Source organism: Strigops habroptila, chromosome 2 (assembly GCF_004027225.2).
Source record: "Strigops habroptila isolate Jane chromosome 2, bStrHab1.2.pri, whole genome shotgun sequence".
Classification (NCBI taxonomy): Eukaryota; Metazoa; Chordata; class Aves; order Psittaciformes; family Psittacidae; genus Strigops; species Strigops habroptila.
This window is the reverse complement of record NC_044278.2, coordinates 119,731,128-119,755,422: the sequence shown is the minus strand read 5'-3', so window position 1 is coordinate 119,755,422 and position 24,295 is coordinate 119,731,128. Positions and strand designations below refer to the sequence as shown.

Genomic DNA, 24,295 nt, shown 5'->3' with positions numbered 1-24,295 from the left:
CTTTAAAATGCCTTGTGCTCTTCCACTTGGGCCATGAGTCCTATTTAGAATCCTTACTAAACCAGCCCTCCCTATATAGAAGGAGAGATGGCAGAAGTTTGAGAAACTGAACATGAGCTGTCAGTGTGTGTTTGAAGCCCAGAAACCAACCGTATCCTGGGCTGCATCAAAAGAAGCATGACCAGCAGGTCAAAAGAGGTGATCCTGCCCCTCTACTCTGCTCTCGTGAGACCTTACTTGGAGTATTGTGTACAGTTCTGTTTCCTCAACATAAAAAAGACATGGAGCTGTTGGAGCAAGTCCAGAGGAGGCCACGAGAATGATCAGGGGCTGGAGCACCTCCCGTATGAAGACAGGCTGAGAACATTGGGGCTGTTCAGCCTGGAGAAGAGAAGCTGCGTGGAGACCTCAGAGCAGCTTCCAGTGTCTGAAGGGGGCTACAAGGCTGCTGGAGAGGGACTCTTCATCAGGGACTGGAGTGATAAGACACGGAGTGATGGGTTCAAACTGAAACAGGGGAAGTTCAGGTTGGATATAAGGAAGAAGTTCTTTACTGTGAGGGTGATGAGGCACTGTCACAGGTTGCCCAAATAAGTGGTAAATGCTTCATCCCTGGCAGAGTTCAAGGCCAGGTTGGACAGAGCCTTGGGCCACATGGTTTAGTGTGAGGTGTCCCTGCCCATGTCAGGGGGTGGAACTAGATGATCTTAAGGTCGTTTCCAGACCAAACCATTCTATGATTCTATAAGTGCATCTGTGGAGCAGCCAAGTGTAGGGTCAGCACGACCTCATTATCTCCATGGTCCTCATGTTGAGCACATTTTCATCCTCAGCCCAGGCTCTCCTCTCACCTATAGGCACAGAGGCCGTGCTGCCCTGCACACCTTCCACTCAATTATTTACCATCCAGTTGCTATGGATCTACTCGAGGCGATCAGTTGAAAGAACATGCAGATGGCCTCTGGTTTTGAGTTCCCACTGCGCTTTGCTTAATTTGGTATGTAAAGGTATTAGGTTAATTAAACGCCATGTGTTGCATGGGGACCAACTGCATTTGTGGATTAAGAAGTACCCCAGTCTGTTCTGTGCTGGAAGTCCTCAAGCTGGCAGATGGTTATTTCACTAAGAAAGGAAGATAACAGAGAGAAGTCACAAGGAAATGAAGAGTTTTCACTTTAATCCTGCAGTTATCTTTCCAGAACGGGTGGTTGTGTCCTTCAGGATCACCCCTTACTGGAGGGGCTGGAAGAATTGAAGAGAAGCAAAATTGTTCAGTTTACTTTGAGACTCCCACAGTTGTATGGAGTGAGGATGCTGGCTGACCAGAGGAGGACCATGGCTGGTGCATGGAAGCTTTTCTGCTAGAAGACCTTTACCAAGAGCTATATTGTGATTCAGGTCAGAGGGTGTCCTGCAAGCAGCAGGCATGGGCATGCTGGAGGTCTAAAGCAAACCAGCCAGAGCTCTCTGGCATTCATGGAGGAATACATGTAGAAAGCAGAGGGACAAAGCTTTCTTTGCCACTGCAAAGCTTTTGGAGATGCTGAAGAGGAAGAAAGTTGTTTTCATGCAGCCATGCCCTGAGGTGGTAGAAGATCAGGAGAGGGACCAGGGCAAATGGACACTGCTCCGCAACGTCAACCAAGCCCTGAAGCCCACCACCATGTTAGCGGTAAGATAGGGGGTCCCAAGCTCTGAGAATGGCTGGAAGCCTTCAAGCTACTCTGAATTCAGCCTCACTGTTTGATGTGATCCTCATACTGCTTGTGCCAGCTTCTCTCACCTTCCTCCTCAATCTTTGTTCCCCTCCCAGGCTCTGTAGTGCAACCCTATGGTGCAACCTTCATGCTCTTTGCATTTGGAAGCTCCTCCTAAAGATCCTCTTCATGAATTGTGTTGATGTGTGTGTGCACCCATGGTGGTGTTTCCTCCTCTTGCACCACTGTTCGGTTGTCAGTACCCATAGTATTTGAGGTATTTGGAAACATTTGGAAGGATACTAGCACCCAGTGCTGCATTGAGGAGGAAGAGTTGGACCATGTTGATGCTGTCAAGTGACTGGGGGTATTCTCACTTCCCCAGTACTCTACCATGTGTGTTGGAAAACAAACTGCACCAGTTTAGGCATGAGGCAGGTTATGCAACTCATAAGCCAGTCTGCCCAAGCTGGTAAATGCGTGAATCACCCTGATTTACCCTGAAATCCCCAATATATCTGCTGCTTTTTGGGCTGATCCGAAGGTGATTGCATCAGCGGAAGGCGTGTAAGTGACTTCCATGGGGTTTATATCAAATTGATTACAGCGAAGGAAGGAAATAGGTCATCACTCTTAGTAAGTGATGTTATTCGTTAACACCCCCCTGACCTTTCTGAGCTTACCCGCTTAGCCCATCCCATAAGACTTGCTTTATTTCACCAGTGTTAAGAACTGGGCTTTAATGTGTTTAGAAAGAGCAGAGGGGACGAGCACTCTGTGCATTAGGCAGGGAAAGCACAGGAGTTGTCTTAGTGCTAGTACAGTATCACTTTACCTTGGGGAGAGCAGAATGCCTTTTGTTCTCAGCTCTGTGGTAATAGAACATACGAAGCAGGCTGCTTTTACAGCTATTCAGAATTTAAGATTAAACCCCCCCAGCATTACAAATCTTGTTTTCTTGATCAAGAGCAATTTCTATGAGGTGTCAGAAGGGCTTTCTGCTGAGCAGGGACTGAGCAACCTTGTTCTCCTCTTGCCGACACCTCGATCATGTTACCCATGTGCATGAATTTGCACAGCTATGCAGCGAGGGTAACAGTGCTGAACACTCTGAAGTGCTTTGAAAACCTTGGATTAAAGGAGCTAAGAAATAAATATTAATATAAGTGGATTTATAATGTATATCTGTGTGTGACTTACTGCATTCATTAGTTATTTTCTTCCTTTTAACTCAGTAATGAGATGTGAGGATAAGAGAGTTAATGAGAGAAAGATCTGAATATTGTATTTTGATGAGCTGGGTAAAGATACTTACAAGCAGTGCTGTAGCACAACTCTCTGAGGAAATGAAAACCCAACCTAAGGGCTGGATCCTTAGCTCCATGTAAGCAGGATGGCTTTGTTGGTATACTTAGTGAAACCTAGCAAACAGTTGCCAAGGGTGGAGCCTGCCACAAAATGGCTGGGGACTCCTCTTGTGTAGTGTTTCTCCATGTGCAGGTCCCTCCGAATAGCCTTACATCCCTGTGGCACTCACAGGTTAGTATCAATCAGAAGTCCTGGGAACAATGGCATGGATGGTGAGCATTTCACCATGTTTTGTACTGCTATATATGTCCAGTTCCCACCACCCAAAGGGGAGCTGAAGGTTGTTCAGCAGCCCATTAAACCAAATCTATAAATACTCTGTCCATAGAAATTGTCAATAGTAGTTTCTCAGGAAAGGGCTTATATCAGAGCATATAGAACCATAGAATCCCAGACTGGTTTGGGTTGAAAATCACCTTAAAGCTCATCCAGTTCCAACCCCCTGCCACGGGCAGGGACACCTTCCACTAGAGCAGGTTGCTCCAAGCCCCTGTGTCCAACCTGGCCTTGAACACTGCCAGGGATGGGGCAGCCACAGCTTCTCTGGGCAACCCTGTGCCAGCGCCTCAGCACCCTCACAGGGAAGAACTTCCTTATATCCAACCTAAACCTCCCCTGTTTAAGTCTGAACCTATGCAAAGTAATCCCTCCTATTTTTCACTTTCCCTTCACCCAGTAGTGTTTCAGGAATTCCAAAAGTAGATATTGCATTTGCATTGTGATTAATAGGTACACGCGGAGCTGGCCCTCAGAAATATGGCATTAGATGGGGCTACAAATTCACAACATGAAACTCAGCTGCATGAAAAAGTACATTTGCTTGCTTGGTGCAAACATGCCTGACATTTAACTAGATGCCTCCCAGTTTTGGCACCTCTTCACTTTGAGAAAAGGAGTGCGAAATAACTCAGTTTTGCTTCAAAGAATGTGGGTCCTGCTTGGGATTTTAGTTTGGGGTTATTTTGTATTGAGGGAAAACAGCTTCTTTAAAAGGCTTTTTGCATTTGAGTAATTTAATATCCACAGAGCTGATGGTCAGATAGTCCCTGCCCAGCAGGACTGATAGAGGTCTATGGGATCACACCAGTGACATGGAGCAAGTGGATAGGGGTCAACTGCTTGCTGTGTCTTCCAAAATGAAAACACAGAGGTCTCAAGTGAAACACCTGGAACATGCAAAAGGACACAGCTTTTCATGCTATTGGTAGCTAAGCTCTTCCTTAGACATTATGGATGCTAAAACTTTGTGCAGGTTCAGGAAGCAACTGGTCACAGCAGATAAAATCCACTGAAAAACATTAAAAGAGCCCACCTACAAATCACTATAGCTAGGAGACCTCCTGAAGAAGTATATGTGTCTACCTCTCTGGTATGTTCTTAACCCTTCTTTAGTCATCTCCTTTCACTAGTCTCCAAGGCAATAGAATGTATATTTGATAGTGTTTATCTGCAAGGGAAAAATGTGCCACAAGCCTCCGCTTTCCAGAGCTCAAAACCATCTCCTAAATGTGACTTTCTAGTCTTGTACATTGCACAGATAGAAACCTCTACCTGAGTGGGGTTTTCTGCCTGTACCACTGCTTGGTAACCTGCTCGCTACAGGATGCAGCCGGTGACCACCACTTACAAGCCCATGAAATACAGGGGTAGTGAGGTGTAGTGATTTGCAAAGGAAGTCATTTGACTTGTACCAATGATTTGAGTACAAAACATCAACAACTTGTATCCCAAAGAATGTTGAAGTTTCTGCAGACATGAATGTAACTGTCCTCTCTTTGATTCCAGGGGGATTATGTGTGGATGGACCTCAAAACCGGACGGGAATTCGATGTCCCCATTGGAGCGGTGGTTAAACTGTGTGACTCTGGACAGATCCAGGTTGTGGATGATGAAGGCAATGTACGTACAAAGGGTTGTGAGGACCCTTCTTCACCTCTTCTGGATAGGCCAGGGATCATAGGAACATGATGACTGACTTTGTCATAGACTTCTCATATGTCCTTGGAATCAACTGTGCCCATTTTCTATCTGTAAAGACAAGACAATGTTGTGTCCCTACTTTTGTGGCTGTACTGGGAGTGAAAAGTCGAGAAGCTTCTTGAGTACAATGATAACAGAAGCCTCCAAAGTACATTTAGATAGCGCTTTGAGCAAACCCACCTCGACCTGCTGTTCCTCTGTTGTTACCCAGTCCTTCCTGGCCTCCTACCAATACAGGATGTGCCCAAACACTGGTTCTCCTTCAATTTCCCACCTCTAATTCTGTGCAGTGGTGGCTGGTTTAGAGTAACATCTCTATCACAAGCAGAGGGTCATCTGAGGGGGTTCTCTGTCCTTCATATTGCTTTCCCAGCATAAGATAGTTGTAAATTCCCTCATTCCCTGCAAGGATGGTAGAAAGAGATTTGGTTCAGCAGGGTCCTTTTGTCCAATTTGTAGTAGCTTTTGAAGCCCTTTAGAAGTGACCAGACTAAAAACCACTCTGCCATTAAAAGTGAGATTTTGCCATCCCAGTGCATCCCTCTCTCCTTTTCTAAACCATCTTTTCTCTACTCGACATTATGTTGTAGCAGAGGCTTAACCAGGGATGTGAAAATGTAGTTGTGTGAAAGGAAGAAGAAATCTTCTATTTGTTAAAAGCTTCCCTGATGTACTATGTGTTCATGCTGCCCTGGATGATGCTCCTGCCAGAATGGCTTATGTCTCATGTCTCTTTGCTGCTCCAAGAACAAAGGACAAGGAAAATAAAGATATTTTCCTTCTTCTGCTATGAACCTTTCGAATTAGTCAATGCCATGCCCCAGGAATAGAAGCTGTTACCTGTGTGCTAATGCTTTCATGTGTATGTTCTTCTATCTGGTCCTTTTGTTTGGGATGGGCTGTTTCTGTCTCTCATCCCAGTGGTATCTCATTTGACTCTGTCCTTTCTCTCTTCTCAGGAGCACTGGATTTCCCCGCAGAATGCCAGCCACATCAAACCCATGCACCCCACCTCCATCCATGGAGTGGAGGACATGATCCGCCTGGGAGACCTGAATGAGGCAGGAATCCTCAGGAACCTGCTGATCCGCTATCGGGAGCACCTCATCTATGTGAGTGTCCTCCCACCTCCACCTCTTGCTCTGTACTGCGCTCTCTGCTCTCCTTAGCTTTGGAAAACCCATATGGGGAACCCCCTGACTGAACTGAGCATTTGGGTTTCTGCCTTCACCTGGACCCAAGTGGTGAAGTGCTTCTGCACTGTAGAATCACAGGATCATCGAATCCCAGACTGGTTTGAGTTGGAAGGGACCTTAAAGCTCATCCAGTCCCAAGCCCCTGCCACGGGCAGGGACACCTTCCACTAAAGCAGGTTGCTCCAAGCCCCTGTGTCCAACCTGGCCTTGAACACTGCCAGGGATGGGGCAGCCACAGCTTCTCTGGGCACCCTGTGCCAGCGCCTCAGCACCCTCACAGGGAACAACTTCTGCCTAAGAGCTCATCTCAATCTCCCCTCTGGCAGCTTAAAGCCATTCCTCTCATCCTGTCCCTACAGGCCCTTGTCCAAAGCCCCTCTCCAGGTTTCCTGGAGCCCCTTTAGGCACTGGAGCTGCTCTAAGGTCTCCCCTTAAGGAGCCTTCTCCAGTCTGAGCCAGCCCAGCATTCTCAGCCTGTCTTCAGAAGACACATTGCAGAGTTTATGGGTGCCCCAGTGAAAGATCCCATGTGTTAGGCAATGAGCAAAGTCCATGCCACCTCACTGTGCAGCCCCTGTAGAAGTTTTGGGGACATGCATTAACCTTCTACACGCAATAACCAGTTCAACCCAGGCCATGTGCATGCTGTAGTAATCCTAATACAAAAGCCTTTGGTAACTGCAGGCTAGCTGTGGCCTTTCTGCCTTCCTTCTCCCTCTGAACCATTAGCTCATTCAACACAAGTAGGTGAGGACTGGAAAGGCTGAGAGAGCTGAGAGAAAAGAAGGCTCAGGGGAGACCTTATCCCCATGTTCTGGTAGTTAAAGGGTGGCTACAAAGAAGATGGAGACTCCCTTTTGACAAGGAGTCCCATGGAAAAGCCAAGGAGTGATGGGCACAAGTTACTGCTGGGGAGATTCCAGTTGGACACTAGAGGGAAATTTTTCCCAGTGAGAACAACCAGCCATTGGAATAATCTCCCCAGGGAAGTGGTGATTCCCCACTGTTGGACATTGCTAAGATTGGGCTGGACATGGTGCTGGGCCATCTAGTCTAGGTCATGCTTTGCCTAGAAAGGTTGGACCAGATGATCCTTGAGGTCCCTTCAACCTGGGATTCTGTGATTCTATGACTTGCTGGAGGTGCAAAGGGTGGAGGAAGGATGAGGAAGTGCATGCATGAACTAACTGGGAACAGTGAAGTGAGCAACTCCCAGAACAGCTCTAAAGTACCTTCCCCATCTGTTTTTATGGCTTATTAGCTCTGGGTTGCCTGAGATCCTGACAGCTGATCTCTGGGGAGGGCAATGCCCTTCATTAGGTCAGCTCAGTCATGTCATGCCCAGTGGATCCAGTGCAGCCTTTCCAACCCAACCAGACATTCAGAAACTGATGGTTTTACAGGGAGCCAGCCAGAACTACATCTCTTTTCTGCAATAGCTTCATAAAGCCCACCTCCCAGCAGGACAAGAGTCACATTCCAGTGTCTGTGCTGGTTTTATCAGTGTGCTGTATGCTGCATAATCTGGTGCACATTCTTGGGGCAGAAGTGCGGAGTACATGTGTGTGTTTGCCACTAGCTAATGTACACAAACAGCCTATGAATATACGGAACACTTGGTATTGCTTTCAAATCCTACAGTTTTCACTCAGGTAAGTCCTGCTGTGCCTTTGAAAATCTTTTCAAAGCCATCTGGTAATCTAATTTCAAAAGGCAGTAGAGACTACTGGATTTTCAGGCACAGGGAGTTGCAGTACAGACTTCCCAGATAGCATAGGTTAACAGACCATACCCAGAACTTTATCTATCAAGTCTGCTTCTTCTGCTTGATGTCCAGTGCCTTTTGATAGGATAGGCTTTGGCTTAGAGCTGGGCAGTGATGGAGAACACACCACTCTTACACAGGCTGTTCATATGGTTGACAAGTCCCTGCTGCCAACTCTGGAGGATATTCATCTCTTCTTTAAAAGATAGATTTCAATCCTAGAGGAAGGGGACATGGCTGCTGAAAAAGCACCTCTAGGTCCCCAAAGCGTGGAGGAGAATAGAGACCCCCAAATTCATCCCACCGATGCACATTATTTGTTGTGCATGTTGCCCAGGTCCCTTGTATTGTCAATTTAGAATCATGACCAGAAAATGATCTACACATTAGATGAACTAAGTTACTCCCTGCAGCTCTCTTCAGGGAGCCACAGCCATGTATAATGATACACTAGCAAAAGTTAGCAGCTTCATACTTGAGGTGATGTCTCTATGTGCCCTAAAGCACCCATGGCAGTCACTAGAGACATCAGTAGAGCCAACAGAGCCAAGACTGCCTTTCAGCTGTGCAAACATAGGTGCCTGTTGGGTGAGGTGATTGCTTCAGAGCTGGCTGGAACTTGGGTAGAAGAGTTTATGTTGAAACTTCAGGTTGGAGGTCTACAGTCCAACCTCCCCCAGCTCAGAGCATGTCCATCTTCAAGGTTAGATGTAGCACTCATGTAGATAACTAAAGTCAAGCAACCTGAATGCCACCCAAGAAGTACAGATAGCCAATAATTTGTAGCTCATCCAGGGAACATGTATTTATCCGTTGCTTGTGGGCACCCTGTGGTGGTACCAAGTGGATTCCCACAGTGCTCTCTGAGAAAGTCGGGATCATGTTGGGTGCTTTTGCAGTGGTGTCCATGTGTCTCTCCTGGGGCCCCTATGCGATCAGTCAAGTGTCTGTTGCTTCACTCAGTGAACAGAGGAGGTTCTCAGGTAAGATTTCATGTGTGCAATGTCAGATTGCCTGTTGAATACATCCAGCTCCTTTATGGAAGCTCTGAGCTCCCTCACCAAGCTATTCGCAGGCAGCCAGGGGGATTAGGAACACAAATGAGCACTGGGTAGAGGGTGTTTGGCAGCATCATACTAATAAGGGCTAGTGCAAAGGGCAGCTTCTAGCCTGGAGGTGTGCGTGGGCACTGATTTGGGCTAAAATGACTCAGTAACCATGTGGTTTCTCTACAAGTTCTTCTGGTCTGATAATGATAGCGCCATGTGTCCTACGGGGCTACTGCATAAGGGATGACTGCATCCCACAAAGGGATTTGCACCACAGAGATTCCAGGTTACTGTGCTTTAACTGCTCCACACCACTAATGGCTTAGGAGCTCCAGCCCACATCCTGGGCACAAGGCCGCAATCAGTGCAACCTCAAATCAGAATGACACTCTCATAATGACATAGAGCGCATAGCTTGATAGAGAGGTACATAAACCACCTCTGTCTACACGTGTGTTTTTGAAGGCTCAAGATCTTTAGATCCCATCTTTCAAGAGTGGTGGCACTGGGAGGAGTAGATTTGTGTTGAATGTGGTGAATATCAATAGCAGTTTTGCAAAGCCAAGGTACCATATGGATGCCATGCGGGTAGAAAATAGCCTGAGGTGTGTTCTTCTGTGGTATAATTTGCTCTGTCTTAAAGATGGTGAAGCTCAGTGTGACTTCACCTTCACTACTCAAGATGATTTCTGACCCTGCTGAGTAAAAGTTTTCCAATGGGACCTCAGTCCCTCTTGTTTCCTCATTTCCTTAACTTTGTGGAGGGTGTAATTCTGCTGTAATAAAATATACTTTTCCTTTTTCTCCTCCCTCCTATTTTACTCATAAGACAAACTGCGGCGGGAGGGTAAGTATGACTCTTGGCACTGTCATTTGCAACCGCTGTCATGCCTTACACCAGACCACTTGTTTTTGTTCACCATTGTGGCATTCTCATTTACTTTTTGCATCACCATTGCTGCTGCTTCACAAGTGCACTGAGAGCATCATCTCCTTTGCTGCAGAGCTTCACCCTCATGGTGAGGTTGTGACACCTTCCCAGAGCTGGAATGTCCCCAACCTGTGAATGTGGCTAAAGCTATAAATGCTTCTAAGTAATGAACTTAACTTGAAGAAAAGAAACTTCTGCACTTCAACAAGAGCTTGCTGCCCATGGTTTGGCTTGCATGCACTAAAAGAAACTATGCTGAATAGCCAGAGCATCTGGTGGGGAGTCTGGACTCATGAGTAAGATTAAATATCTAGAGATGAAACCAGTGCCTGCTGCTGCTCTCCAGGGGTTGCCAAAACACAGTAATGTTTGGTAGAGCTTTAACCCCATCAAAATCCAAATGAAGTCAGCCATGGTGTGCTGGGTAGTGAGGGCAACATGCTCAGAAGGGATTTGTTTGGGGCTTATTAAAAGGTAGGTCATGCAGGCATGAGTTTGAGATGTGGTTCCTGTGGTCAGCTATGGCAGAACCCCTGCCTATTGGTGAAGCTTTATTTTCCCAGGACAGGAGGGCTTTGCCTCCACCAGCAATAGAAACCAGAGAGATAATGTTTCCTTGGAGGTGCCCTTTGGCCCCTCATCAGCAAAGTGCACAAAGTTTTGCATTCTGTCAGCTGTGAGAATGGGGTTGTGAGTATTTATCAACTAGGAATAACCTACAAAAACAAGCAATGGTCCAAGAGTTCATGCTGACAAAGTATTTCGTGGATCACAAGGGAAGGGTCAGTGAGAGCATCCAGAAAGTACTCCTGCGCCTAATGGTTAACTCCTTTAAAAGCCTCACTGGCTGCATTAGGGGCAGGGCAGAACAGTGTGACTGAAATGCAGGGATTTCAGAGGCCTCAGCAAAGCATCAGTCCTTGAGAAGAGGCTCAAGAAAGATCAGAAATGTCCCTAAAATTAACCTGGTAATAGATTATGAAGTGGAAAAGAATCTTCCGATATCTCACCCAGGGCTGGAAGGAGCCTTGGTGTTCATTTGGGATCTTGATGATGGAATCCCCTTCAGAAAGTGAGCTCACTCCTTCTCTGAGCACAAAGTTTACCTGCTCTGGCCCTTTTGAAGGCTGCTCTGGGGCTACTTTGCTCCCTTATTTCAATGTCTTCTAGTCAACATGATTTCACAGCCAATTTCTACCCTTTGGATTTGTGACAACTTTCTTCTTGAGCTTAAAGGGCTTTTTTCCTTTACTGGCATGTAGACCCCCATTACAGGGAAGACTGTTGTGTCCTTTCTCAGTTACTACTGTAAAGTCAAACCTCACCTGGGACTGAACAGAAAGTTGCTCTCTGGTGTTGGCCATGAGGCTAGAAAGTGAAGAGTTCCTAAGGGCTTTCAGATCCCTGCTGTGGGACACAATTGCCACCTACTGGCTGCCTTTCAGGAAGCCTGAGCTGGTGTGAAGAGTATAGATGGTGGCAAATTATCACCTCACCCTACTCAATCCCTTTCCATCCCGACTGAGGGATACTGGGCTTGATGGGAGAAACTCAACCTGGAGCCTGTGTCTCCAAATCTCCATTCCTCTCACCAGCAGTGGTAGTTATTTTGCTGCCTTCAGAAAAGAGGAACAGCTCAGACTTGTTCTATTCATCAGCCGGTTTGCAATATGCACAAAAAGAGGAGTAGCCAGCAGAGCATGGAGACATTTTCTTCTCCATTCACAATCATCCTTCCCTGTGCCTCTTTGCTGCTTTGTGACAAAGGCTTACTGTCAGTTTTAGGCCACTCAGATAAAGACCCGTAAAGATAGGGTTTTTGTTGAAATGATTTTTTCCCCCTGAAAAGAATATATAAAATGAATTCATATATATAAAATATATATGAAAAGAATATATATCAAAATAATCTTATAACTTTAGTTGCCAAAAGTTAACCTAGAGAAGGTGACTTGGCTCCTTTGAAGTCATGGAGTGAAAGTAGCCTTTGTCTCATGTCCCTTGGTTAGCTGGAGGTGGAGCCCTGTTGACTCACTTGCTCTAGACTAACTTCTGGACAGCTAAAGTAGGGGAAGGAAATCCTTATTCTCTGCCTTGGGCTTGGGATGTGGCCAAACCTCCATCAGAGCTGCATCTGAGCAAGATGAAAAAAGTCCTTTGGTGAGAGGCTTGAGAGAAACAACTCCTGGAAGAGCAGAAATGAAAGAGCAAGACACTACAAAGGGGTTTGCTGCCCAAGACCCTGGACAGAGAACAACCAGCCATTGGAATAATCTCCCCAGGGAAGCGGTGGACTCTCCAGCGTTGGACACTGCTAAGATTCAGCTGGACAGGGTGCTGGGACATCTAGTGTAGGTCATGCTTTGCTAAGAAAGGTTGGGCCAGATGGTCCTTGAGGTCACTTTCAACCTAGTATTCTATGATTCTAAGACAGCTTTGTGCATTTGAGTGCCACAGAGAGCATGGGATGGACCAAAGACTATTTCCAGTATGTCAGGACTTTGTGGGCCATATCCATGTGCACAGAACAAGGTTTAAAACTGCAGCATGGATAGGTTTGGCAAGACAGAGATGGTAGAGAAGAACATATTGCAGAAGGAGGCTTAGAAACTCTCTTGTGGAGAAATAATTAAAAACAGGTTAGACAGACATCTGTCAGGAATGGTTTGGATCCATCTGGTCCTGCATTGAGATACAGCAATGGTATTAAGGTTTCTCTCATCTCTAGTTTCTCATAATTTGTGAAATGCAGGAGGTATGTGTGGATATGTGCTGGCTCTGGTGGTACATTTTGCAAATATGAGCTTGACTTGAAGCTCTGAATCTTAACTGAAGAGCATCCACAATATGAATTGAATCCATGCTGTGCATGAGCAGGGCAGAGTATGAACTGGTTTAGATAGTTTGGGACTTATGTTCCAGTTTTGCTCCAGGTTCCACCCTGCATCTTTGACTTGACCATCATCTTTCATCCAGCATGTGAAATGCCTTTATTTCTCTGGTTTCCACACTCCATCCAAGCAACCAAAGCCTCTCAGCTATATCTCACTGTCCCCCTAAACCTTCATGTGCTTCTCCTGCAGACATACACTGGTTCTATACTGGTGGCAGTAAACCCCTACCAGCTCCTACCCATCTACTCACCTGAGCAGATACGCCTGTACACCAACAAAAAGATTGGTGAGATGCCACCACACATCTTTGCAATTGCTGACAACTGCTACTTCAACATGCAGCGCAACAACAAGGACCAGTGTTGTATCATAAGGTGAGTTGTGAATCTCCAAATGGGCCATATCCTGGAAGTGGATGATGAGCACTTTGCAATGTGGTTGATAGGGAACAGCTTATCAAATGGAACCAGAAATTTGAATGACCCGCCTCTGTTTGTACTCACTGTTCCTTGTAAAGATGCTTCATCAATCCTTTGGTACTTACCCCACTTCCCAATAGATCTCTTATTCATCTTTAACCTCCACTTTTAAATTTAAACTCAATACTCCTACAGACATCAAAGATGCAAAGATCTATGCGTTCTGCACAAGGAAGGGCCAGGGACAAGCTTGATTGGTGGACCCGTGGTTGTTCACAATGCTACAATGATGTCTTCCTGCATGGCTCTGCTCTGGACTGATCAATCTTGGTTCATCCCAGCAGGGGGGTTGGAACTAGATGAGCTTTAAGTTCCTTTCCAACCCAAACCATTCTATGATTCTAAGATGCCCCATGGGACCAGCTAGTCCCTGGTACACAGGCTTATGGTCTGGTGATGATACCCAGAAAATCACTGCCTGAAAGTTCGACATGCCCTTCTTAGTGCTGATTGAACAATAGTATTTGCTGGAGACACCCAAACCCAAGGAAGAACTTGGGCCAAATAGACTGCACAGCAAATCTGGACCTTGGCTGGAAGCTGTGTCCTGCCATTTGTCCCACAATGAGTCCTTGAGATGCTAGAAACCCATCTTTAGTGGCCTCATCCTACCTATGCTAAGAGGAAAGGCACAGAGAGTGGTCTCTTTGGAGACAGAGAGAGGAACACTGGCAGGGATGCAGCAGGGCTTCCACTGACATCGATTCCTGTTGTCTTTACAGCGGTGAATCTGGAGCAGGGAAAACAGAAAGCACAAAACTGATCCTGCAGTTCCTGGCGGCAATCAGTGGTCAGCACTCCTGGATTGAGCAGCAGGTCCTGGAGGCAAATCCCATCCTTGAAGGTGAGGCCTCAGATGATGTATAAATAAAATGGGAAATAAAAAAAACCCAAACCAGAGTCAGAAAACACAAAATGTGGCCAAATATCAGTCACTTTTGTTGCATTTAGAGTTTCAAAAAGTGACAAAAAGCATATATTTTCCAATGGCAGGGGTTTGGAACTGGATGATCTCAAGGTCTTTTCCAACATAAACCATTCTATGATTCTATAAGACAATCAAAGCAGTGATGTGAACATTTGTGAAAAAACATATTCAGTTTCTTTCTGTCTGAGTTTATTTTTCACAAGACTAATATTCTCTGATTCATGCTCTCAAATTTGCCATTACTATTTTTGACAACTGTTGCTGAAAGTGAAACATTTCAGCTGACCTGAAAGTTTTTTCAATTGTTTTATTCACTTAAAATTGAAAAATGTGGAGTTTTTCCACTTAAATCAGTACTTTTTTTCCCAAAAATTTCCAAACAGAAACCTGAATTTTCCCTAATTCCCTGTGTAGTTTGGGATTCCAAAAATCACCGAATACAAAAACCTCACCACCTCTTCCAGCACTGGAATTATAACTGTATGCAGAGCACCAATACCACGTAAATGCTGCATTTAACTAGTTGCTTGTTCCATTTGACCACAGTTGCAAAACTCCTATTCCTATTCTTTGCTTGTTCAGTAGAACATGAGATTCATTTGACCAGAGCTTCACAGACTAACCACCTTACGCTGGCAATACAAAATAGCAAATCCCACCTTTTCCTTCCAAGATCAGTGAACGGCAGCAGAATGCAGAATAAGGAATAAAGGCAGTTCAAGAAAGAACCGGATAATGAGAATCATCTCATGGCTTTAAAAGATTCATTGGCAAGCTGTTACTGTGATCAGCCCCACTGTTTTAATTGGATGTCTGTAAATTAAAGAGGTCATCTGCCCCTCTGGCCCCAACGTGATGCCAGATGGATCTTTCACACTTATGTGGGAAAATAGCATGTTCCTTAAATAATAACATTATTTTTACCTTCCCTGCTACTCACAGAGAGCAGAGTTTTCCATGGTGAATAGCCCCCTAGGAATCAATTGGAATGTGAATATCCTAACTGATTTCCACGCATAATATTAACAGAGCAGACAAGAAAAGCTGAGATTTCCATCTCTGTGTTCTGTTGGAGCTTCCTTCAGTCATGACATGAGGATGCAATGAGGTTCTTAGGGCATCCCAGGGTTGCCTGAGCACTGGTGCTGTAAAGCACCATAGTCCATGGCATGCACACAGGGTGATTTTGAACACGCACTTCATCACTGCTAGGATTGAAGGGAATAGAGGCTCTGAACTTCAAATGCATCTCCATCAATTCTGAAGCATAAATTCCAGGGCATGCTGGTCAGGGCACTTACGCCAGTGGTCCAAACCCACACAGAGGATGGACACGGGTACCATTCATTGCACACTCTTTGCACGGAGAAGTCTCCTGCTTAGTCCTCTGTATTTCCCTAAAGGACAAGCTCTTTCCTTTCCCTCTCAGTCACCAAATCACTCACCAGCAGGTCTGTCATTTCCCACACACTGCAGCATCCTCCTGCCAGCCTTTCTCAACCCTCTTGTGTTTCATCAGCTGCTGCCAAAATCCTGTTATCCTAGCCCTTCTTCCTGGATAAGGTCACCCCATTCCCATGCCTCCTCTGTGCTTCTCTGTATTTCCGAGGACAGTCATCTGAGGTGTATCCTGTTTCCCAACACTGAGATGCAATTGAGCCAGCCAAACTTAAGAGAAAGGCTTTGGGGCTGCTTTATACCCTCTCAGCTTCGCTCTTTTTTTGCCCATGAGACCAGATCCATGATTCTCCCCACATCAGGTCTTCTCTAACCCACTGCAATTCTTCTCTGCAGCTTTTGGGAATGCAAAAACCATCCGTAACGACAACTCCAGCCGGTTTGGGAAGTACATCGATATCCACTTCAACAAAAGGGGAGCCATCGAGGGGGCAAAGATTGAGCAGTACCTGCTGGAGAAGTCCCGGGTCTGCAGGCAGGTGAGGTATAGATCTGCAAAGCGAGGGAGGTGGCACTTGGTCCATCAACATTATAAGAGCCTTCCAATACCTAAAGGGGCTAAAAGAAAGCTGGAGAGGGGCTTTGGACAAGGGCCTGTAGGGACAGGACAAGGGGAATGGCTTTAATCTGCCAGAGGGGGGATTGAGATGAGCTCTTAGGCAGAAGCTCTTCCCTGTGAGGGTGCTGAGGCGCTGGCACAGGGTGCCCAGAGAAGCTGTGGCTGCCCCATCCCTGGCAGTGTTCAAGGCCAGGTTGGACACAGGGGCTTGGAGCAACCTGCTCTAGTGGAAGGTGTCCCTGCCTGTGGCAGGGGGTTGGAACTGGATGAGCCTTAAGGTCCCATCCAACCCAAACCAGTCTGTGATTCTACAACCTTCATGGTGCCATTCTTCTCACAGAATGACACTTGCTTTTCTACTGCAGGCCCAGGATGAGAGGAACTACCACGTGTTTTACTGCATGCTGAGAGGAATGACAATGGAGCAGAAGAAGAAGCTGGGTCTTGGGAAAGCCACGGACTACAACTACCTTGCGATGGTGAGAGCACAACGAAGCAGAGGTTTGGTGGGGTGATGTGGTGAGAGCTTGTTAGCAAGAAAGAAGAGAGGTGCTGCTTCCTCCACAGCCAAGAGCTGCTTTGCTGCTTCCCGAATCTTAGCCACAGGATTTATAGGACTTCTTTGTCCCACCACCACAAGCTTCACAGTCTTAGTGCAAACCCTTAACCCCTTTATATAGACCAGGTTATTTCCACTCTTCCTGATGAGCAGGACACAAGCTTGGATGGTTTTGTTGTTTGGTGCCCAGGCCACTTGTTTGGAGATAACCAGGTTGTTAGATGCTCTTGCAGCAGTGATGGGCAGGGAGGAGGAGTGCATGGCTGAATGGTGCATTCTCAGCAACATAGGGTGCTGAGCTGTCTCTGTTCCACGTGTCTGACTGATCCAGCAATCTCCAGCCCCACTCCCTGTACAGCAGTATTTCAATCCAGAGGAACTGGTAGAAGCAGTTGTAATTAAGGCTGGTTCATCAGCAATGAGGCTGGACCCAGCTTTCTAGCTGGATCAGTGAGAGCTTCTGGCACTTTTCCTTCTTGCTCTTTATCCCCACCTCAGGGAGCTTTTTCTCCTCTGCCAATTGCAGCTAGACACAGGGTAGATGGGGACAACAGGGTAAGTGCAGGTCACAAGGCAGAGCACCAAGTCATTGTGTACACCAAACAGCAGAGCTAGATCCACAGGTTCAACATCATCTTTTGCTTATTCATCCCTTAAACAAAAAGTCTACTGATTTAGGGGGAAAGACAGCTTAGGGTTATACCCAGATGCTCTCTGCTTTACCCCATGCACTTTGCCACCTCTTTGCCTCCCCAGGGCAACTGCACAACCTGTGATGGCAGAGATGACAGCAAGGAGTATGCCAATATCCGCTCTGCAATGAAGGTCCTTATGTTCACTGACACAGAGAACTGGGAGATCTCCAAGCTGCTGGCTGCCATCCTGCACATGGGCAACCTGCAGTACGAAGGTAAAAGGACAAGGGACATGGTCCAGCACACTTCTATTTATTCTGCATGGTGAGAGGGATCCAAGCTTAGGGATGGAGGGCTGTATCCAGACTACCTGCCATGACGCCATGCCAGGGAATCAGCTGCTTATTGTGGTGTGAAAGGACAAGAAAGGAGGATTAAATCCACTTGCCCATTCTGCAGAGCTGCCAGACTTCAGTGTGCTCATTGACATCCACCATTTCTGAATGTAGGGAGTTTGAATGTGGCCATAGGCCATTTAGTAGACTCAGGTTTTGCAGGGAGAGATTAATGGAGCGTTTGACAAGTGCCTATGTGATTCAATATGCCTTTGTAAAGGTACCAAACTGCCCTGCTGTCAGAAGTGACACGGTGATTTAAAAAGCCTCTTTGGAAGACAGAAGCCTAAAGCACTTACATGCTAGAAACGTTTTTACCCCATCAGTCATTTAGGGTGGCTGACAGAGCACAGTACAGATCCTTTGCAGCCAGCACTAGGGCTCCAGCAGCTGCATTATTCTCTCCCTTCTGACGACCAGATTTTGCCTGCCCATCACACAGAGACAGTGGAGAAAAACCCTTTCCCTCTCCCCATCCACCTTCTGCAGAGCCACGTCCCTTGCTGATGGCTTTCCCTCTGCCTTTCTTCCCCCAGCTCGGACCTATGACAACCTGGATGCCTGTGAAGTTGTTCAGTCAGCATCACTAATCACTGCGGCATCATTGCTAGAGGTCAGTGGCTCTGTGGTGCTGCTGTCCCCTTTCTGGCTTGTTCCTGCATTTCCAGTGTTGTGTCAAAGCTCTCCTTGCACCACCAGCTCTATGAGGCTGAAGAGACTTGGGTAAGCCATACTTTGCTCTGCACTGGCAGCGTGAAGGTGGATGTCTCCATGTGAGCTGGGGATCTGAGTTCCCCTTCATGCCAGTGGAGAGAAACAGACACTTCGGTGGCGCATCATCCTAAAAAGGACATCCAAAATAGTTCAGTCCCTGAAATACAGTGTTTCCCTCATTGATGTAAAGAGTTCATTACAGTAGCTAAGACAGAGATGTCACACTGTGTGTAGCTGAGGTGAGATGACCCTCGGCCAAACCATCCATAGAGTGGCTGGAACATTCTTCATCAGGTAACAGTGCACCCTCAGGGACACCATCTCATCCCCATAGGCACTTTTGGTCCCACAGTGTGATCCACAGCTGTCTGCAGGCTGTTTCCGTGTACTTTAGGGAGTGGACATCTCCCTGGCTTGATCTTTCAAGTATGAAAAGGGATCAAGGGGATGCAAAACTACCTTCATGCTGGCAGGATACAGCTTCTCAGGCTTTGCTTCATCATCTTCCCTCCCCACACCTCATTAACATCTCACACTAAGTCCCAAGAACATTTTCCATAGTAAAACACTATAAAAGTGTTAAATACTCTCTCTGAAAATGCCTGTAGCATCATTTGAGATATTTGCCCTGTACAGCTAAGAACAGTCACCTCCAGCCATGGGGGGCTGCAGTGCTCCTCTCTGGCCATGCACATTCAGGTCGGTAGCCCAGGCTACTGTAAGGACACCTTGTGTGATGAAGTCAGCAGCTGTGTTTCATGGTGTCACCAGGTTGACCCTCAGGATGTGATGAACTGCCTTACCAGCAGGACTATCATCACCAGGGGTGAGACTGTCTCCACACCTCTCAGCATGGAACAAGCGCTGGATGTGAGGGATGCTTTTGTAAAGGTAAGTCTTAGGGAATTCCCTTCTAATTCTGTTGATAAGCTGAAGATACCTGCCACTTCTGAGACTGCACAGAAAAGGTGTCTTGCTTGCTGCCCGTGTGAGCTCAGATCAGCAGATGGCCTCAAATCTATTTTCTCACTGGGATGCACAAAGAGTTGTGATGGAAGGAGTCTAGATAGCCTGGTCTTCAGGGGATTTTCAGTCTGGTCTTGAGACTGTCTATACTCAAAGGTGACCTATGGAAGGAGCCAGTATTCTGGAATAACTTCACCTGGACTTCAGGAAAACATCCCAGCTTGAGCCAGGATTAGGTCCAGGTTAGGTTCTCAGCTGCTATAAATCAGAGCAGCTCTATCAGCACCTGTAATACCCACACCTGAATTATGGGATCAGGGCATGTCTGCAGCAGTGAATAAAGCTGAACATCACAGGAACAGGAATAGAGCAGTTCAGCAGCCATCAGAGCACCTAGAGAGAGCATCACCTGAGACTTTGGGGTAAGGAAGGTTGATGGGGTGCGTCTGCATCACTGCTGTGCTGTTGGTAGCCCTATGTAAGGTTGCAGAACAAGCCTCAGTGGCATACTGTGGCTGTCTTGGGCCCCATACTCTATTTGTGAGGAACTGGTAGATCAAGCTAGCTGGTTTGATACCTAGCTAGTCTGCAAATCCAGACAGTGACTCCTCCAGTGATGGGCCTTTGACTCAGACTTCCCTCCTGGTAGCACTGTTATAGCTTATACAAAAGAGATTAATAACACTGTAAAACACAGAGTTCTGGAGTTACTGAAGCAGCAATAGCTGCTTCATTAAATCAGTAGGCTGTTTAGCCAGTGCTGCAGCATGTAAGTCAGCACCTTGCAAGGTGCTTGCAAGGACATCCGGGCAAGATGTCCTTGGCTTATCTACGAGTGTAGCATGGATCTGCTGATCTGTAGAAAGAGATGTTTAGAGACCAAGAAAAGGACTGTCTGGCTTTGCAGTGAGCCCATAAATCCAAAATGTAGGACTATCCAAATTTGGGATTTTGCTTCCAATTATCCTTAAGCTTTCAGGTCCATTTTCCTTGATAACAGCTCTTGAAGCTTTAAACTATGCCAAGAGCATGGCATAAATATTGGCGAGCATGTCCTCACATGCTTTAGGGGAGCCTGTGCCATCATGAGTGAACTGGTGCTGCAGACTAGCAGGGGAACTGCTAACCTGCCTCAGTGACCCTCATCTTTGGGATATTGCAGGGAATTTATGGGCGGCTTTTTGTATGGATTGTGGAGAAGATCAATGCTGCAATTTACAGACCTCCTTCCCAAGAACTCAAGAGTGTCAGGAGGTCCATCGGCCTCCTTGACATCTTTGGCTTTGAAAACTTCACTGTGAACAGGTATGGATCCTGCAAAAGGAGAACTGTGTCTTAACCCTCCTTCACCACCCCAAGCTCAATGTCTTCCTCAATGTCCTCTCACCTCTCCTGAGATGAACAGGACTGGGCTGGGCCAAGCCTTTTTCTATATGAGAGATTATCAGAACTAATGGGGCTTTGAGCAACTTGGTCTATTTGGAGGTGCCCCTGCCTGTGGAAGGGGATTGGAACTGGATGGGCTTTATGGTCCCTTCCAACCCAAACCATTCTATGAATCTATGAGAATCACTTTTATGTTGCAGCAGACAACATGTTTCATAAACTGGTTGGTTTAGACCACACCCATAATGGCTATAACCATATGTATATTATATATTATTATTTTATATATAGTAGTAGTAGTACGATTATATATATATATTGGTTTGGAGGAGAAAAACTGACTATTTGAACTAAACTCTCAGCCAACAGCAATCTTACTGAGTGGTTGACGTGGTCTAAGAGTATTGCTTCAAGCATGGCGAGAGATGAAGAAAGATAGACCATGGTGGATCTAATGTGGCTTTTCCTTGACCTTCCCTCCACAGTTTTGAGCAGCTTTGCATTAACTTTGCAAATGAAAACCTGCAGCAGTTCTTTGTGCGCCACGTCTTCAAACTTGAGCAGGAGGAGTACAACCTGGAGAACATCAACTGGCAGCACATCGAGTTCACTGATAACCAGGATGCCTTGGACATGATTGCCATCAAGCCCATGAACATCATCTCCCTCATTGATGAGGAGAGCAAGTTCCCCAAGGTGTGTTTTGAGCTCAGCCCTGATGCCAGTGACTCTCCTCTTTTTACCCCCTTTGCACTTGCATGCTGGTAGCCTATGAGAGGTTTGATCACCCCACACATTCACCAGTGGGTTGCCTCTTCATGGTTTTATTGTTCTGTCATATCTTCTTCCATGAGTATCACAACCATATCTAAACCAAGTTAGTATTTCTGATGGAAGAGTATGGCTGCAAGAGGCTCAAGAATAGCTCTTGACAAAGGTTAAGAGAAAATAATGTTAAATATACTCCCTTTGGAACACTATCTTGAATATAGCACAACATACCAGTGATATTTAATCCATTTCTTTAATTTCTGCACTTGAAATATCCCCGCCAACACATCTCTTCTCAGAATGGATACAAAATAAAGACAAAAAAGAAATGCACTATTGATTGAAAAATAATTTTCATAAGACAAACCCTGGTTAAATGTCAGATCTCCCACCACAAGAGAGACATTGAGGTGCTGGAGTGGGGCCAGAGAAGGGCAACGGAGCTGGTGCAGGGCCTGGAGCACAAGTGTGATGAGGAACGGCTGAGGGACCTGGGGGGTTTAGTCTGGAGAAGAGAAGGCTCAGGGGGGACCTTCTCGCTCTCTACAACTGCCTGACAGGAGGATGGAGCCAGGAGGGGGCTGGTCTCTGCTCCCAAGGAATAAGGGATGGGACAAGAGGAAACGGCCTCAAGCTGCACCAGGGCAGGTTTAGATGGAGCTGAGGAACAATTCCTTCCCCAAAGGGTGCTCAGGCATTGGAACAGGCTGCCCAGGGCAGGGCTGGAGTCACCAGCCCTGGAACCGTGTAGCCGAGGCCTCAGTGCCATGGGTTAGTGGTGGCCTTGGCAGTGCTGGGGAATGGTTGGACTTGATGATCTTAAAGGTCTTTTCCAACCTTGTTGATTCTATATTCTATGATCTCTTCCTGCATGCACAGGGTACAGATGCCACCATGTTACACAAGCTGAACTCTCAGCACAAGCTTAACACCAACTATATTCCTCCGAAGAATAACTATGAAACCCAGTTTGGCATTAACCACTTTGCTGGAATCGTTTACTATGAAACAAAAGGTATGGTGCAGCTCATGAGGCACTGCAGGTATGAGGGGATGTTTGGGGAAAAGTGAGATGCTGCTGTGTTGGAGCAGAGCAGGATGGTAGCCCATAGTATTGTCAGTGTACTCCTTTTCTCGTTGAAATGACTTGGCCCTTCAGTGGTGCCCATGAGCAGTGTTTGGTGCTGTTTTGTTCATGCATGTCCATGGCAGAATTGCAGTGCTTTGCACCACTCGCATCTTTGATCTGGTCTCAAGATGTGCTTTTGTCTTCTTTCACTTGGTCCCCCTTTTTCTGCCCATTCATGCCTCCTATTGCATCACCAAGAACAGCCATTAGTTCATTAAACCAGAGGCTGCTTGCAGGGCACTTACTGCTTACGTTGCACTGTATCATCTATGTGTTGTCCCATTATTTCTCTAGGTTTCTTGGAGAAAAACAGGGACACGTTGCATGGAGACATCATTCAGCTGGTGCATTCCTCCAAAAACAAATTCATCAAGCAGATCTTCCAAGCAGATGTGGCAATGGTAATGCAGGCTGGAGAAGACCTTTATTCACAAGGAGGGGTGTTTCTGGAAGGGGTGGAAGATTTGCCAAGAGTCATGTTGCTCTGATGCTCTTTGAGGTGTTTCAAACCTACCATCAGAAAGCATTAGTGCAGTGTCATGGGTGGATATACACTCATGCTCCCAGTTCACTGCATTTGGTTCATCAAATGTTATTTTGTGCTGTGATTGCTCCTCTCCTAGTTGTGCGGGGATGGGGACAATAAGGTTTCTGATTGAAGAAATCTGAGCGAGAAGGAGCTAGCCCCTCCAACTGAGTAGTTTAAATCTGTGTATAATAGAGTGAGAAGTGAAAACCAAATGGTTGCAGACCAGAGCAGAATGAAGGGACAATTTGGCTGGCAGCTGCAGCAGGACTTGGATGGACCAGCCAAGAGTTGTCCTTTACCATTATGACAGCAGAGAGAGGGGACACCAGTTACGAAAGCTGAACTTTAAAGTTCCCCTTTCCGCATCCCAGTCCTCCAGGAGGATATGTGCTTACTCCATGCTCAGTGCAGGAGAAGACTGTGTGTGTTGATGTTTTGGAGATAGGCACAGTTATTGCTTCAACTCTTCCCACCCCATTGCTGCGATACCAGCTTCAGTGCTGAGATTAGTGACTATTTCACCATTAATAACACAAATATATGATGTTTTCTTAAGTTGAACATCTACATCTCCCCACTAAGACATCATCTGCCCTGTTCCCAGAATCAAAGTAGAAATTGTTTTAAAATATCAGCCTTGCATAACCTGAAAGTCTACCCAGATAGGTCACTACAGCCAGTCTTCCCATAGGCAAAGCCATGGGACTGCAGAGGATGTGGGGATAACATTTTCCAAACCAACCAAGTTTTATAGAAGTTGGAGGCCCATTTCCAAATGCTAGCCAATGCCACTGATGGTCCAAGGGACTTGGGCACTTTCAGGAGTGCCAAACAGATTTTATGGTGAATTCCTTTGCCTGAAATGCTTAAATTCACAATAGATTGCTTTAAATAGGCTACAGACACT

General features: G+C 46.3%; 1 protein-coding gene across 6 annotated transcripts in view; it reads left to right on the top strand.

Annotated features, from left to right (window-relative positions):
* MYO7A (myosin VIIA) overlaps nt 1-24,295 on the top strand; it is a 107,885-nt gene that overhangs the window by 36,836 nt on the left and 46,754 nt on the right. For 4 of the 6 annotated variants that reach the window (XM_030477021.1, XM_030477019.1, XM_030477020.1 and 1 more), the window contains exons 3-16: nt 4,851-4,964; nt 6,005-6,157; nt 9,885-9,902; nt 13,070-13,254; nt 14,082-14,203; nt 16,082-16,224; nt 16,670-16,783; nt 17,620-17,773; nt 18,430-18,506; nt 19,379-19,498; nt 20,736-20,878; nt 21,445-21,655; nt 22,610-22,745; nt 23,154-23,260. In XM_030477021.1, coding sequence (XP_030332881.1) covers nt 4,851-4,964; nt 6,005-6,157; nt 9,885-9,902; nt 13,070-13,254; nt 14,082-14,203; nt 16,082-16,224; nt 16,670-16,783; nt 17,620-17,773; nt 18,430-18,506; nt 19,379-19,498; nt 20,736-20,878; nt 21,445-21,655; nt 22,610-22,745; nt 23,154-23,260 — 1,797 coding nt within the window. The remainder of the gene's footprint in view (nt 1-4,850; nt 4,965-6,004; nt 6,158-9,884; nt 9,903-13,069; nt 13,255-14,081; nt 14,204-16,081; nt 16,225-16,669; nt 16,784-17,619; nt 17,774-18,429; nt 18,507-19,378; nt 19,499-20,735; nt 20,879-21,444; nt 21,656-22,609; nt 22,746-23,153; nt 23,261-24,295) is intronic. The other 2 variants (XM_030477022.1, XM_030477018.1) reach the window with 1 other exon arrangement.